The 17,874-nt window shown below is 41.5% G+C and overlaps 1 protein-coding gene across 1 annotated transcript; it reads right to left on the bottom strand.

The window, feature by feature from the left end:
• Positions 1-285: 285 nt before the first annotated feature.
• Positions 286-17,670, bottom strand: tek (TEK tyrosine kinase, endothelial). The gene is made up of 23 exons (XM_051109784.1): positions 17,482-17,670; positions 12,251-12,553; positions 12,049-12,159; positions 11,581-11,736; positions 10,561-10,692; positions 10,046-10,183; positions 9,646-9,768; positions 9,406-9,551; positions 9,170-9,314; positions 5,384-5,542; positions 4,634-4,768; positions 4,289-4,564; positions 3,606-3,917; positions 2,875-3,035; positions 2,436-2,646; positions 2,226-2,336; positions 1,929-2,119; positions 1,341-1,454; positions 1,196-1,266; positions 1,075-1,115; positions 882-978; positions 707-806; positions 286-615 (listed from the first exon to the last, which is right to left on the bottom strand). Exons 1-23 carry the CDS (start codon positions 17,534-17,536, stop codon positions 541-543), a joined length of 3,363 nt encoding a protein of 1,120 aa, XP_050965741.1. The 5' UTR covers positions 17,537-17,670; the 3' UTR covers positions 286-540.
• Between the last annotated feature and the right edge of the window lie 204 nt (positions 17,671-17,874).

The raw sequence follows: 17,874 nt of genomic DNA on the forward strand, positions 1-17,874 counted from the left end.
CAATAAATGCCCTCAAATGGCAGCGTCACAGCAAATGTTTGACCACACCTAAAAAGAAAAAGATATCCAATCAATTCCTGCATCCGGTACACAAGTTGTTACTGCAGGGGCCGAGGGTTCTGTATATCTTGTTTCATGTGTGCTAAGAAACAGTTATAAATATTTTTATTTGGTCACAAAAAAAATATGTTTTTCCAATGGTTTACTGGACTCAAAGCTGCTCTTTTCCTTTACAGGTCTATTATGCACAACCGTATTTACATTCGGAAAGAAGATCTGGCAATATCAAATGACAGGCTTTTTATTAAAAACAATGAAATATACAAACATCACACATCTGTCTGAATCTGCATTCATACATCTCACACACACATAAACACCACAACATCACAGAAATATGAGCTGATAGTCATTTAGTAATGAAACACAATGTGTGTAAAACTGTGAATCCTGCTCAGAGGATTATATTAACCGTTCATTAAGCGCTCTGAGGTTTGTAATTAACAGCGAACAGCGAAGCATCATCCGCGGCGGCGCTCGTCAGCCAGCTTCCTCTGCAGAACAGTCAATGCCGGCGTATGTGAACTTCTCATAGAGCGTCGTGTTGACGTACGTCTGGAGAGAACGAGAGCGGAGCGTTTAGAGCAAAACAACATACCGTTTAAAACCGCCAGAACCGATAATGCTCGACATCTGGATCTAATACCTTCCTCTCTTCCAGCATTCGATTGAGTGACATTAAGATCTGAGCGAATGAGGGTCTCTCGTAAGGTTTCTCCTTCCAGCACTGTTTCATCAGCTCATACCTGCAGAGCGAGACAGAGAAGAAGCCTCATTTCCACTCTAACGCTGAGCGACGGACACAGGCGTTTGAGACTTACACCTCGTCGTCACAGTTGAGCGGTTTCTCCAGCCGATAGCCCAGCGGGAGTTTCTCATACAGCTCCGCGCAAGTCATACCGCAATACGGCGTTCCACCTGACAATCAAACGCCACCAAATCGCATTATGTCAGTAAGAAAACTCATTATCAGACCTTGAATAAAACGGACTGCTCTGATCATTAAACACAGACCTAAGCTGACCACCTCCCAGAGCAAGACGCCATACGACCACCTGACCAGAGAGACATGGTTATTCTCAGCACAAAACACACAAAACACACGAAACAAGCACACGGACCGACAGACTCTTACACGTCACTGTTGGTGGTATAAACGCTGTAGTTGAGAGATTCGATGGCCATCCATCTCACTGGCAGACGCCCCTGGGGAGAAACACGCATGTTAAAATCACACATTCATTAAGATCAGACAAGATCAGCGGCTTTCAGATTATTACCATGGTCTTCTTCACGTAAACCTCCTGACCTCGGGACAGGCCAAAATCAGCGATTTTTGCCACAAAGTTTTCTCCTACCAGGATGTTTCTGGCTGCTAGATCTCTGTGGATGAACTGCAAAAGAAAGATATTCATGGAAAAGCAGTTTGTCATTGTTTCTGTGCGTGTTGTTCAGAAACATTTTTACAGTCTTAATCTGGAGTTAATCAATTGTGCAAAGCTGGAACCAGAAACCCTCTGGTTATCGCTCCTGAGAGCTTGAGCCACCGCACACCACTCTGATACGAGATGCGAGAGACATGAAACGAGCACAGCTTCAGTAAGTAGAAAGTCACTGAGAAACTAACGCTGAATGGACTTGATCTGAATAATGACACTGTTGTCTTTTAGAGTTGCTTTACAGCAGAATCTGAACTCTCTCAATAGGTGAGTTTCTACCATTGATTTTGACACATTCTGTATTCTATAAAGCACTATAGAAACAGCTTGAGAGTGATCGATTATACAGTTCGCTGTCTGTTTAGCGTATATGCGACGTAGCAGAGACACTGCACTATTACGCATGTGGACAGTGTTTCCCAGGCTCACCTGTTTCTGGCTCAGGTAGTCCATGCCACGCGCCACATCCGCTGCAAAGTGCAGTAACTGCTGCGAGGAGAGCGTGGACGCGGTGCTGTTGGCGATGGCAAAGGCAGGGTCCGTCTCTAACACGCGGCTCTTACGCAGGAAGTCCAGCAGGTTTCCGTGAGGAGCGTATTCAATGGCCAAATACAGGTATCCTGCGGCAGAAGCGGACAGTGTGAATGAGCTCTGGAACACAGTCGTGTGGTATCAGAGAAGATCTGCAGAAGATCGGGAGACGTCTGCGGGATTTGAGGCACACACCTCTGTGTTCACACGCTCCCAGAAGGTTAATGATGTTCGGATGATGACCCAGTTTACACAGGACCTCGAGTTCCCCCGCAAAGTCTCTGTGATCATCCTTAGATGCGTATTCTAAGGTTCAAACAGAGGATGAGACATTGTGAGAGGGGAAAAAAAAAAAAAAAAAAAAACACACACACAAACTGACTCTTTTCATTGAATTCTTCTCACCTTTCATTCTCTTGATGGCAGCGTCCATCCTCAGGCCGTCTTTCTTAATGCGAGCTTTCAACACCTGCCCAAAGTTTCCCTCTCCGATCACATCCTGGAACTTTATGTCGCTCCACTCCAGGGTGGGATAGGCCACAGACTGGCTGGAATTGGGAACTTTTTTGGGCGCATTCAGTGGCACGGAGCTAAACTGGACCACAGGCTCCTCCCTCTGAGCACAGGAGAGACCGTGTTTACAGATGAGTATTCAGCTCCAACACACCTGAAACACCTGAAGGACTTCAGGATCCAAAGTCTAAACTCTGCTGTACGAAGTGTTGAACAGCTATAGAGAAAACTGAGAGAGCTGTGGCTGAATCCAAGTGTTTTTTAATTTTAATCGATCTGTAAATGAATCTATACGGTCTCTAAAAATGCTGAATTTCGGTCGGTGTCTCACCGCTATGTTGTGGAAGGCCTGCACCATGCGTCTCTGGAAAGTGGCTCTCTTGAGCTGCAGGACGATGCAGAAGGCCAGCAGGATAGTGATGCATGTCATGCCGGCGGAGCCCAGGATAGCATAGAAGAGCATGTTACCATGAGCCTGGAACCCGTGCAGCTCTGAAACAGTAATGCTTCACCATCACTTTCGTCAGTGGAATTTTATTATATTTGAACAAATATTAAATAAAATCTTTATTAAATGTTAATCATGGTTGGTCTTTAATCAAAGTTTGTCTTTTCGAACCCTTCCTGCACGTTATTTCTCATTTTGATCAAGGTACAACCACTTATCTCTCTATATATTGTCCATATCTGCATTTATTTATTGGAGTAGTCATGACCTAATGGTTAGAGAGTTAGACTTGTAACCCGAAGGTTGCAGGTTCGAGTCTCAGGTCGGGCAAGGATTGTAGGTGGGGGGAGTGAATTACCAGCACCATCTCCACCCTCAATGCCAGCAAGGCACCGAACCCCCAGCTGCTCCCTGGGCGCCGCTCCGGGTGTGTGTTCACTACTGTGTGTGTACACTTGGATGAGTTGAATGCAGAGCACAATACCTGGGTATGGGTCACTTTTCCTTTTCCATTTTTGTTGTGATGATGTTCTGTTCATTTGTAAAACTGTATGAATGTATTACCTGTGCCTGCATCACATGGTGATTAAGCGAATAGAAGCCCAGAGACTCACGTATGCTCTCCTGCGGCATCAGCGTCGTGAGGGTGATCTGTGGTCTCTCCGCACTCTCTCCGATGTTGTTGATGGTGCAGAGCTCCAGCCGGTAGGTGGTGTTGGCCCTCAGACCCCTGAGCTGGAAACACATGTTCGTCTGCTCCGCCTGCACGCTGAGCTCCACCTGCTGACTGTAGTCCGTCTGCTCCGTTTGCTGGTAGCGGATGATGGCTCTGGAGATGGAGTGACCCTCGGCCACCGACCAAGTGATGACGACTGAGGTGTCACTGATGTTACAGGTGGAGATGTTGGCAGGAGGAGGTGGAAGCTCTGATGGAACGAATCAATAACTCCACTAGTATATCCAACTTACCCGCATACATACAGTGCACCCACATAAAGAAATATAGAGTATGCAGCAAAACTGCTTAATTGTGCTATTAATTATCTGAGGCATTAACATCATTTTCTGTGAGTTTGCTATGAAACAATGTGTTACGAACAGTGCTGTGACTTTGTGGATGAAAGACATCAAGAGATCTTTCAGGGGAGACACAGATCTCTCAGTCCAGGAAGAATCCACATAAATCTGCTTTATAGTGTGTGTGTGTGTGTGTAGCTGAGATGACACTCCAATAGCAACATCAATCAATATATAGCTGCTAGCCTAAAAAAAATGAGAAGCACAAAGGCATCCTTACGGTTGCTCAGCGTCCAGTTGCTGACGGTGGGACAGACCTGTCCTGCGGCGCTGCTGGTCGTCCTAACCTTGCACTGGTATTTGTGCCTGGGTTCCAGCTCATTCAGATGGAGATTGGAGGAGTTTGACGCCAGCTGGAATATCTTCTCGGTTCCCAAAGCTCCGACCTGCTGACACGTGACCTCGTAACTCCAGTCCTCCTCGGCAGGAGCGGCGTCCCACGACAGGACCAGCGAAGTCTGACTGACGGGGGTCAGTTTCACACCCACGGGGAGCTCTGAGACAAACACAGACGTCTTATCATGCTGCCCTATGATGCCCCGTGAAGATGTGCTACAGCTCTTACCGAGCATCTGTGTGGAGAAAGTGGCTTCGGGTCCAGGCTGGCCCGTTCCTCCCTGTCCGTGGCGACTCAGCTGCACTTGTGTGGTGTATTGGGTCATGGGAGAAAGGTTGTCCAACCTTACCAGAGAGCCGCTCGCTGTTGAACACATAGAGAAATGTGCCTCGTTGAATTCAAATCTCCCATTTACTCAAACATACAAAAAGGTTCCGCAGTTTTGGAATAAGTTTTTCACATATTATCAGTCCACTCACAAGAGCGATGATCCAAGACACAAATATGTGCTCTTCATTAGACGTACTGTGCTTCAGTTTGCACCAACAAACACATTTAGCTAATAAAAAAAAAAATCCCCTACACAAAGTGAAACAACACAAGCATCAGATGAGGTCAGTGATTCTGGAAGCAGTCATGTACTTTTTTCCTCCGCTGAGAAATGAAAGGCCCTTCCGGAGCAAAGACTTCACCCGCATTCTTATATATATTCTTCATAATATGTTCTGCATTTGACAACGATCAGAAAGATGTTCAGCTCATCACATTTCCACCACCTTTTTGTAATCTATTGCACAATGGAAATATTTATTACATTAGACAGTTTGCCAAGAGCAACACAGCGACCTGTAACCTCGGATATGAAATGTTCCAGCTGTCGTATGCAATAACACACTACACACACACAAAAAAAAAAAAAAAAAAAAAAAAACACACACACACACACTGTGAAACTCAGAGGTGATTAAGCGCCGTTACCCTCAACGCTTTTCCATGTAGATGAGCTGGCTTGTTTGTAGCAGACCTTGACTGATGTGAGAGGCCCGTCTCCGGTGTAGGGCTCTTTATTGACCAGCAGCAGCAGGTGATGCGGCCCGCTGCCGTTCAGGAGCGGAGGATTCTGGGGCTGCGGAGGAACTGAAACCAGAGATGTGCCAGCTGAGTACTTATCATCAAATGAAATCAGTGCAGCCTGTTATTCATGCATTAACTACAGCAAAACCAATGGAAATACATACACAACTCTCGATATTGCTCTCACACCAATGATCTTCAGCTTTAGACTGTACAAACTTTCTACATTAGAGATCACCAAGATTAAGGCTGCAATTAATTTCCTTATGAATCTTAATATCTATGAACATAAGGCAGTGACAGTTTAGAGTATCTTAACACTGTGCAGTCAACCCAAAAGCACGTGTTCCATAAAAAGGTGAATTAAAAAAAAAAAGTTTTAATGTGACACAGAGGTGGCATTTATTATTTTAGTCACAATCAATTAAAAACAAGACACGGTCTGAATGCGATCATAATGTTGTCTGGCACATGAGGCAGCTAGTTGTGTTTTTCTATGCGACTGTTTGTGTCACTCAGCTCGTCTGTGTTTATGGCATGTATGGTTATGTAGTGGAACCAGGGCACGAACTCTAGGTGTCGTTGCCCAGGGGCACCAAAGAGTCTTAATCCGCCACTGCTTGTAGTTTACATTTAGAAAAGCGAGCGCAGCGCACTGTGCACATAACAGATTGTCATCGGTCTTCTCCTCTTTAGTAGGTCTCAGTATCGAAAATCGATTCCGATTCCAGAATCGGATACTTAAGGTCAGGAATCGGATACTTCTTGTGAAATTAAAATTTGGATTCTGCCTGTCGATTCCTATATGCGTTTTTTTTTCCATCTGTGAGGACCCGACCTAGCGATCTGCCGGGACCTCGCTCCCTAATCTAAGCGCGTAGCGCTCCAAACTTTCTTCCGTGCAGCGAACAATCAGACCAGTGTGATTTGAACATTCAAACCTGCGTTCGTGCTGCCGCTGACCCAAAGAGAGCCACTGCCATGTGTATGAATGAAACAGTTTCACAGTCTTTTCAACCACACAGTTCATTTTTTCTGTGTTAAAAACATTCAAATAATCACAGAAGTACTGGGATGAAAGTTCATAGTCTGGATATAAACTCTGATATGTACAGTAGAAATCAAAATAGAGTAAATCATCCTTTTGAAAGTTAATTTGACATTCCAAATAATGTTAAAGATTTATGGATTACGTTGTTATGCCAGTAGATGACGAAAGGGGGCTGTTAATAATGTATTTGTCTTTGATCATTCATTCAAAAACACAGATTCATCCACCCTGGTGAAAAAAAAACAGCATATGCTGGTAGGCATGTTTTGGTGCTGGTTTATGACCAGCATGACCAGCATGACCAGCATAAACCAGCATCAAAACATACCTACCTGCATATGCTGTTTTTTTTCACCAGGGCAGTAATGAACCAAGTAAATCTTGAGTGAATCACTGAATCATTTACATATAAATTAGGCCTACATGTGATTTTGTTCAGTTGTCTAATGTTTTTTTCTTCAGAACCGTAAGAGAATCACAACTTCCATTAAAAAAAAATAATAATAATAAAAGTCACGCAGCTCTATTTTGCAAACAGCTCTTACAGTTTTTTTTTTAACTGCCTACACACAAAATCTTTACTTGTCACACAATTTCTGAAACCTGACATTCAAATGCCAGAAGCACACACCAAATCTGCAAAACCATACGGTAATTATCGGCTTTTGACTCACTTTTCAATTTAATAAAACACTTTTTGCAAACCACAATACACAGTTGTTACGGCCTATATCCATTTTAAGGCTGGTTAAATCAAACAATTAAAGAAGACAGGCCGAACATATAAGAGTCACCACGTCTGATGTGAATTTTTGAAGACGCCTCCATTTATTTCAATAACGGAATTCAACTTAACCACCCAAATAAACAAAGCATGACAATTCACAAAGGAACAAACAAATTCTAATGAATAATAACAAAGAAAGGATATCAGTCCACGGGTAGGAAAGCTAAGAAAGCAGAACGCCTGACTACACCTGCTGTCGGAGTCGAATTCTTACCTGACTCCCGAAGTGAAAATAAAACAGGCGAGTCTTCCCTCGCTCAGTTCTTTCTAACTAAACAAAACGTGAACTAATAAATAAATAAACTACCCACTACTGATTAAATAACAAAGAATATCACATAACCAAAAAATACAAAGTTCCAAACTAAACCCAAGCGTAGAAAAACAAAATAGCCCCAACGGGGCGATGAAAGAGGCGCCCGCGAGAACAATGGGAAGCGGCGCAAGAAACCGAGAGAGCGCCACTGTCGCCTCGCAGCCTATTTATCCGGAATCCCCGATGACGTCACACGACTCTCGAGGAATCGGAATCCCCCTCAACGCCACCTATGGACTCTCTATGTATGTAACACAGATACGCGTAACACGATTATCCACGTAACACACAAAAATCTAACAGGAAGTATCTTTTCAACAACCAGTCAAAACGCCACACTAATTCACCAGCGCCTCACACAAACTCCTCACTTGTGCAAACACTCATTGCTTTACTTAACACCAACCAATCATGGCTTTAGAATAAGCCTTGGAATATGTTTTGGAATAATCACCTTTTTCAAAATTATGTTTAGTTTCTGTCCAACTACAGATGGTTGATATACACTATAAAGGATCTGACGATCCTCAAATGCAAACTGTGTGTGTTTTGCCTCAGAGCAAACATACATTTGTGTTGTGTCAAAAGTTTTTGAACAATACGATTTTTAATGTTTGTTTGTTTTGTTTTGTTTTTTAATTATTTTCTGCTTACCAAGCCTGCATTTATGTGATCAAAATACAGTAAAAGCAATAATGTTGTGAAATATTTTTTACTTTTTAAAATAACTGCTTTCTAGTTGAATATATTTTGAGGAAAAATTACAGAGAACTATTCGGACTGCTGAGAGGATTATTGATTATTCTATTCTATTCCTTTTCTAACAGGTGTATATACAATTCAGTTTTTGTCTATTTATATTGACATATGTATATTTTTTATTTTCATCTTATTTTTATTGTCTGTGTGTTGTTGTTATCTCTGTGCACTGGAAACCTGTGACACTAAAACAAATTCCTTGTATGCGCAAGCATACTTGGCAATACAGCTCTTTCAGATTCTGATATTATGTGGACATATTGTTTAAATCAAATTTATGCTTTAAAAGTAGAGAATCACAGCAGTTTTTATCCACAGTCTGTCCATTTAAACGCCTGCGTTTAACTTCAAATGGCATCTTTGACGACAGTATTCTATAAAAATTGTTTGCATTCCGATTCTGGCATCAAAAGGCACAAAAATGTATTTTTATTTTCTCTTACTCCATGGATTTACCCGTTTCCCTCCACTTGAGACCAGTGTTTTTATGCACGCGCAGCTTCAGGTGACGTCTACTACGAATTGGTCTATAGCCAAACTGTAAAATAAACCCTGGAATCTTGCAATCTTAGAGAGGCCATTTTTTTTCTACAAATTTCTCTTTTTCATATTTTTCTAAGGATTTATGGATGCCATGTTAAATATTTACTATTAATTATTTCCACAATGGACACTGCTAATTTCATAGCCATATAACATTTTGGCTCCTGTATGTTGTGATTGTTTGGAACTTTTGCTGCAAGGAAAATAGAGACGGACCTTCAGGAAGAATCTCACCTTTGACATTTACAATGAACTCTTTCTCCTCTTGATAGCTTCTGGTTTTCACTTGACACAACCAGCGGCCAGCGGCCGACACTGTGATTTTCTCCACCCTGAATGTGGATGTCGTTTGGTCATTTTCTGTCTGCGTGTCCACTACCTGAGAAAAACAAAAGAAGAGGCGTTTCATGAAGAACGCAGTGGCTCGAGCAGATCAAGTGCATTGGTGATGTTATTGAGATGAGACTCACATAGACAGTGGTTTTGTCCGGCTTGACCAGGGTTATTTCACCGTGTAAAGGAGCGGGCTGGCCTGACGCAGAGCAGTTGACAGTGTACGGGGCGCCTGAGTTGAGCTCGATGTCTCTCAGACTGCTCACGATAACAGGTTTCATGTCTGAGAAATCACAAGCAGAAAAGGATTCAGCCCAGACATCTCCCAGAAACACACAACACTTTCTTTGAAATGAAATGTTTGGGGTTTTTTTAACCTGGTTTCTCACAGCGGCTTCCATGTCTGTCTGGGCACACACATCCTCTGAAGCGATCGCATTTCCCCCATTTACACTCACATTTCTGTTTACAGTCGGCGCCGTAATAACCGTCCGGACAGGCTGAAATCACAAGAGCACAAAATCACATGCCTTCATTTCAATAAATAATCAGAACAACAGAAAAATATTACTTCTTATCAGATTAGAGCAATAAAATACAATTCACATTCTCTTTATTCAAAATTAAGAGTAACAAGCAATATATGAACAAAATATTTGTACAGTATTTATTTTCATTGCACACATTTCAGAACACCTTGAGCGAAACTAGTCCACAGCACCATTATTACAGACACAGTAAAATGAGGAATTTTAACTCCACAGGATTTCATCTCACCTTCGCTGCAGTTAAAGCCCCTCCATCCAGACGCACAGGAGCAGCCGTACGGGTCTCTGAGACAGAAGAGCAGAGAACGACACGCTCCGTCCACGCAGCGCTCCTTACAGCTCCTGCCGAAGCGGCCTTCACCGCACACTACACCGAACACACAACACACAACTACTAGCAGCGTCACAACAGCCTAACAGAGAATATAGATGCTGCCATTGACCTGTTTTATTTTAAACATGTATTCAGAAACCTGAATATTTCACTGTTTTTAGTTCAGTTCGGTTTACTTCTATAGTCTTTGGTTTACTTTCACATAAATGCTTTTTGGACTGAAGAGTTTCTGTAGCAAAATTAACTTATTTCTAATCATCACAAAGAATTTGGTTCTTCATGATATGAGCCCTAAAAACCTGTCGAAATAGGGCCTAAATCATTAACTGATCATGTAAATATTAAAGCTGAACATGGCCTCTGTAATAAATGTGACCTCTGAGTATATGAACGAAGAAAATGAGTGTTACCAGTTTCACAGGTGGGTCCTTTAAACCCCGGAGGACAGATGCATTCGCCCGTCACATCGTCGCACACGCCTCCATTAGTGCAGGACAGACACGATTTTGTACAATCCGCTCCCCAGAAACCAGCCTTACAGTCTGTTAACAGCATAACGTTACTCAACATGAGCACACGTTCTGCTGAAACACGTACGCTTCTTTATCTCAGTGACAGAAAATCGTTAGTAGTTATTTCAGAGGTGTTAAAAACATTGATCAATATCTTAACATTTGTATTTTCAGAAAAAAAAATATATATATATATATATATATATAATTAAAAAACAAATCATGTAGATGAGCAAATCACTGAAAAGGCTTTGTTTAGAACAGATCAGAAGTGTTTTCAAGTCAATATTATGTGTCTTTATTTCAGGTCTTCAGACACCCGCAGGTGAATGATTCAGAAGACTGACTGCAGACACTCTTAATACAGAATTATTGCGTTCAGCTCCAGGGAATGATTCTTTGTGTTTATTTATCACATATTTATTTCAATAAATAAATAAAGACATTCAATGAACACCCTTTAAGACAACATGAACATGACACAGTGAGAGTTGCACATCCAGCAATTTAAAGCAGCCTAATCGCTCTGGAGATCCAGACAAATGTGTTAGGACTCTCAAATAGGACACTGTAAAAAATAAAATAAATAAAATAAAATTGTTTGTTACCCCGCTGACTTAAAATTTTTAGTTTAGTCATCTTGAAATTTTAAGTTACTTAATGTTAATTTAAGTGACAACTGGAATATTATAGTTGACTAAACTAAAAATTTTAAGGCAGCAGGGTAACAAACTATTTTAAGTTGAAACAACTTTTCTTTTTACAGTGCAGATCACTAAACGAGTATTTACCCAACTTGACAGCCACTAATGAAATATTTATGATGCAACTGACAGGGAGGGTTAGAGTTATTCATTTTTGGAGAGTGTGTTTAGCGTTTGAGCCGTTTGGCAAGAAACCATGAACTGAAAGACTTACTCCTGACGATCAGTCGAGTTATTGCTGAGCTGAATGGAGCTCCAGAGATGTAACGGATCGCATATATTCCAGCATGACTTTCGGCTTTTGCATTGATTATGGAGTAATTAATCACGTCCTTATTTTCCTCTTTGGGCAATGAGTGTTCAAAATTTCCTGAAAAAAAGCAAAAAAACAACTAGAACAGCTAGAACAACAAAAACTACAATGTTACTGATATTGTTGATTTTTTTTTTTTTTTTTGCCAAAAAAACAAGGATTATGTGGTAAATGCTGAACACATGTAAATGCTACTTTAAACCAAGGTAAATAGAGGCAAATTATTAATTATAATCATTAAAAAAATGTTAAAATCTTTATAGTGCCTGTATAGAGACTTTAACTTCTCAAGGCACTTTACGATGAAACAAGGCACAGATGTTTGTTTATATTGTTTATTGAGTGTTCAGAGTTCAGATAAGTTCACACCGTTTTTATCGATGACTATGTCCTCTGCTAAATATGTCTTTCTCGAGTAAGAGATGTTAACGTCTTCACCTTCATTAACAGTGATTGTCAGAGAAGCAGGGAGGAAAGCAGCTGAAGAAAAAGGAAACAGAAGTGCAGTGAATGCATAGGCTACTAAAACACAAAAAGTCTTTCTCTTCAAAGGAACAGTCCATTTCCTTACCTTCATGGAGCATCTTGTAGGTGTAGATTTTACTTCTGTTAGCGTTTTTGACCTGGCAGTAAAAAGCTCCAAAGGTGTGATTACGGGACGTCCACGTGACTTCAGCGGCAGAGTGGTAGCTTCTGTCTGGTTTAGCGCTCAGGATATGAGCTTCCTGATCGGGATACTCGTGGCCCAAACTCAGCGAACCGGTGCCCGAAACGGTCCAGTCGCCGCTCACACACAGGAGAGACGACAGGTTCACCGAGGACACGACCGGGTTCGGATTGATCAGAGTCACATCTGAGATGTCAAGAGTGCTGCCTGCAGAACAGACGAGAAACATGACAGGAATCATCATTATTTAGTGAATCGAACAGCCGCTCTGGCTTCCCTGCTGAAAAAAAAAAACTGCATATGCTGGTTAGGTACGTGTTGATGCTGGGATGCTGATTTTCGCTGGTTTATGCTGGTCCTTAGCTGGTCATGTGTTGGTCCAGGACCAGCTTAAACCAGCTAAGGACCAGCTAAAACCAGCATCGAAACCTACCTGACCAGCATATGCTGTTTTTTTCAACAGGGTTAGGACTGTCCTGTAAAGACTCTCATGCAACCTCTTCAACAAGCTCTTCTAGTGAGAGACAGCAACATCTCCACTCATATCTGCAACCGCCTGCATCTAACTCATCTCTGTACATTTATGAATGAATGAGCGCATTTATATAGCGCTTTCACTGCGTATAGCCATACACCCAAAGCGCTTTACAATCATATGGGGGTGGGGGGGATCTCTCCTCAACCACCACCAGTGTGCAGCGTCCACTTGGATGATGCGACAGCAGCCACAGGACAATGGCGCCAGTGCGCTCACCACACACCGGCTACAAGTGGAGAGGAGAGCCAATTCACTGAACAGGATTATTAGGAGGCCATGACTGACAAAGGCCAGAGGAGGGAATTTGGCCAGGACACCGGAGATACACCCCTACTCTTTATGAGAAATGCCATGGGATTTTTCATGACCACAGAGAGTCAGGACCTCGGTTTAACCTCTGAAGGACGGTGGGTTTTTTTTTTATTTTTATTTTTTTACAGTATAATGTCCCCGTCACTATATTGGGGCGTTAGGACCCACATAGACCACAGGGTGAGCACCCTCTGCTGGCCTCACTAACACCTCTTCCTACAGCAACACAGTTTTCCCAGGAGGTCTCCCATCCAGGTACTGAACAGGCTCAGCCCTGCTTAGCTTCAGTGGGCAACCAGTCTTGGGCTGCAAGATGATATTGCTGTGGCTAACTGCTCATATTATTGTTTGTGTTTTCTCCTGTAAATCTGTCTAGCTGAGTAAATTAAGCTTCTGTTACCAAGCCAAATTGTATGTAGTAACACAGCTGATTCACACAATTCAACATCAGCAACAGTTCTCAACCACTGTCTTAGGCAATGTGCAAACCCATTCACATTGAAAACAATTGGCATTGAAACGAGGTGATGTTACGCCTGATTTTTGTGGTTTGATCATCATGAAACTCAAGCTGACTCTGAGGCAGCAGTAAACACCTACGGATTTAAACTCAAAGACTTTAGCAACTCTGACCACATACTCTGACAAATACTGGCATAAACCTACTGGTCCATGACAGAGACACAAATCTATGATGTAAGACACAAAAGGGCACCATTATACACATTTTTGGAACTGTGAAAAACTAAAAGAGTTTTGCGATATAATGAGTTCTGTATATGAGTTCTCTGTGATGGTCCTGAAGAAGAAATATCACAATACTTCTTTTAATATAACTTTTTGGGGTGGACTTAACTGAGATATCAGACTCTTTAGTTATCAAAAGGGTAGGTCTGATTTCTTATGTTTCTAAGAAATGCATTGTATTGCAGTTTTTCACATTTGCTAAAACACTAAACCCCATTCTCAACACTAAACCCAACAAATTTCTCAAATAAATAATTCTTTCTGCAAAACCTTAAACAAGTTTAGGCACTGTTTGCAGATCTCATGCACACTTTTTGCAAAACTCCAAACACATTCTCACTCACTAAGACACAATTTGCTCTGTGATGCAAAACCCTGAACACAAAAAAAGCACAGGTTAAGCACAACTGCAACACGGCTGTCATCGATTACACACAGTAGTTCACAAAACAAATACAGTTCAAAGTGCATCCGTCAATCTGAGTGGTACAGAAGAGTGAGAATACGAGGTAGAGGAAGAGGAACATGAGGAAGAGCAAAACCAAGAACAGTTTTTTCAGATGAAATTAGAGCTACTGTGATAGACCGTGTTCTTGTGCATGGAATAACAGAGGCAGCACAAAGAGCCTGACATGAGCAGATTGTCTGTGGCCACCAAAATCACATCCCACCTCTTTGCCCATTTTCGATTATCCGGGAGTGACGTGCAGTGACGCGATTCCAAGATGGCGACGGCCGACTCCCGCCCACTAAGAGTTTCAGTAATGCTCTTCAGAAACCTACGGGTGACGTCACGGACACTACGTCCATATTTTTTTTTACAGTCTATGGACAGAACACACAAAACACCTCCAAAACAAGAACGAGCTTTGCGACTGACTCTACAAAGAGATTTTACAAGAAAACTGAAGTATACTTTTGCAGACTGCTGAAAGCTGCTGAAAAGAGAAGCAAAATAATCGCTGCAGTTCAAAGAAACAAATGGTCTTCAGGCAGCGAAACACAGATTTGCAGTTATCATTTCATGTTAATATGTTGAATTTTGCAGTAAAATCATATCCTATATATTGTATTGTAGTATATCGTATTGGGAAGTCATCAGCTAAATATTTACCATCTTAAATTATGCATAACTGGATGTTTTTAAATAAACACTGACAAAAACTATATACGTTTTTCAGCTGGACGATATATAAATATATATATCACAGATATATAAGTGATCACCGGGGTTTAGACCAACCTATTTTGTATTTACAAAATGAGTTCACAGGCAAATTTGCTTTATTTATTTTCCCCGAGATCAAAATCAGACACATATAAGTGTTAGAAAACACGATTTCTGGCTGCATCAATATGCATTGACCACTGGATATTTGTTCAGTTGTTAGGAACATTATATTAAGTTCAGTAACCTTTAGTTTAAACTGATTATCTTTTGTTTTAATCGTGTTTCTGCATCTTCCCTATTAAATCCATTCACGCTGAAGACTCTTTCGCCACTCAGTCCGGCTGAGGGGGCGTGTCCTGGCGGGAAAGTGACGTCAATGCAGACCCTCTATTACACACACTGAAGTGCACGTGACGCTCGCTGTGATTTCAGCGTCTGTCGTCTCACTAAATGAGGACATAAATACATGAACAGTGTCTGCTGAGAATCACTTCATGAGCATTTGACCGTTCCATTTTAGGAAAACAAGCGTTATATCATAATCACACAGAAATGTAAAGGTGGACACGACAACCCGTCAAAATAAAAGTCCGGTTTGACTTGAAGACATTGTGCCAGAAATATATGACTAATATTACTACTAATACTAAAATGAAACAAACATTATTTTTAAGGGTATAATCACACAATTTCTTCCATGTTTTAATTTTAATAGTAAATGCCCCTTTGTTTGCCAAAACAACGTTTGCTTAAATTTCAATAATTAAAAGATAAATGAAATTAATGTTTTATGCCTTCATTTAATAACCAGAACATTTTAAATACACAACACAACATTTCTGACCTCTCATAAGGCTATTTTAAGAATAAAGTAAGTATGCATTCAAATAATTAGACATGCTAAAACCACAATAAAACATGGTGAGAAAACAATGACACATTTCATAGGGCCCTAAACATGTCATTTTTGACAAACCTCTATTAAATTGATGTGAAACTGTATAGGTTTCATGATTTTAATTAATGAGACATGCTCTTTGATTAATCAAATTTAATTTAACCATTAAAAAGAGTTGAGAAAAATTAAAACAGGAAAAAACAGAAAAATTTACATGTGTGTGTGTGTGTGTGAGAGAGAGAGAGAGAGAAAGAGAGAGAGTGTAAAGGGTGTTTGGCTTTAAACAGGCAACCAAACAAAGCTGTCAGGATGAATGATGGCTTGTTTCTTATCGTTGGGTGTAGTAGTACAGCACTGGCTTGATATTATTGTTCTGCTTTAATGATTAGTGAGAGAACGGACAGAGGTGTCACCGTCTCAAACACACACACACCGTCTCTGATAACACATCATTCAGCTACAGGCACATGGCAGTCCCACTTCATCACTGCATCATATTTAGGGATAAATCATTGAAGGTGTGCTGCTATAATTGTATTTTTTTTTCCGCTGCTTCTTTCTCTGCCACCATCGGCACAAATCTTTTCATGCTAGTTTTCTAAGCATGTTCCTCCTAAATGCCTCATGTGTCGGGTCAGGCTGACTCTCTTGCTTTGTTTAATATGCTCTGATTTCTGGTGAGGGGAATATTTTTGCCCAAAAGGGAGTGAAGAGTTGGCAGAATGAAGTGGGGTGTGGATCTGTGAGTTAAGAGTCGAGGGAAGGAAGATCAGAACGAAACGCTCAGCGGCTGACACTCAAGCTCCTGCTTTAAGGGGATTACTGAATCTAACCTACATTACTCTAGTTTATTTACTGAAGCTGGAGCCAGCAGAGTACTAAATCACTATACTGTCCGCTGTGCATTTTTATAGTATCATGACCGGGTTCTGGGTTCCTATACAGAGACTCAACACAAAAGGTTATGTTTATTATAATTGGACACGGACCATCTAGAGAAACAGCCAAAACTTTTTGTAGGTGGTTACAACAGACACACACACACTTTTGGGATTAAGAGCACCCCAACCACCTTAAGGACCTGTGAGCAGTGCAATAAGGAAAAGTGCATAAAATCCACTTTCCAGTCTACTTGTTTGGAAAAGTGTAAAATAATGTCAGACCATCTTACCTAACATAATATATCAGTAATTTAAACAATGTATAATGATTTCTACATTATACATCTCTTTAAACAAAGCATCACCTCCATAATTCTCTGTCCTGGACATATTTAGATACACATAATGGCATAATAAGTAAACCATAATAACCTGGCAAAATAAATTTGGATGTTATCAGAAGTTTTTTGTCTGTTGTTACATGAGACTTTGTATCATCTTAAAGCTCCTTCATGCGCCGTCAGAACCAGCAGACAAACTACAGCGTCCCGTTAACCGGAGAAACAGCGAATGAACACACGGCGTTACCTGTGATCAAGCAGCCAATCAGACACAGCGTGACGGAGGAGGACAGGTGCCTCATGGTCCCCGCGGATCTCAGCCGACGCTGGCCGGTTCGTCCACATCCACAGAGAAGAGCTTCCAGTCTCAGAGACCGACGGTCTGTCAGAAAGTCCCGTCCGCACACATCCCTCGATACAACAAGAATGAACTCTCCCTTTCTTTTCCTCCCCGTGTCTCCACCCTCTCGTCTGCCCGTCCAGGCACAGGGAGTTGAAGTTCCTTTTTCCTGTTTCCTCTCTCTGTGCTGTGAGGATGGGAAAGGCCGCAGCTTAAACAATCGCATGTCATTAATTGCAGCTCCTGAAGGGAGGCTCCCACTTTGAGTCGAGAGAGATATTCCGCAGCAGCCTTCCTGAG

This window comes from Labeo rohita, chromosome 5, assembly GCF_022985175.1.
Source record: "Labeo rohita strain BAU-BD-2019 chromosome 5, IGBB_LRoh.1.0, whole genome shotgun sequence".
Classification (NCBI taxonomy): Eukaryota; Metazoa; Chordata; class Actinopteri; order Cypriniformes; family Cyprinidae; genus Labeo; species Labeo rohita.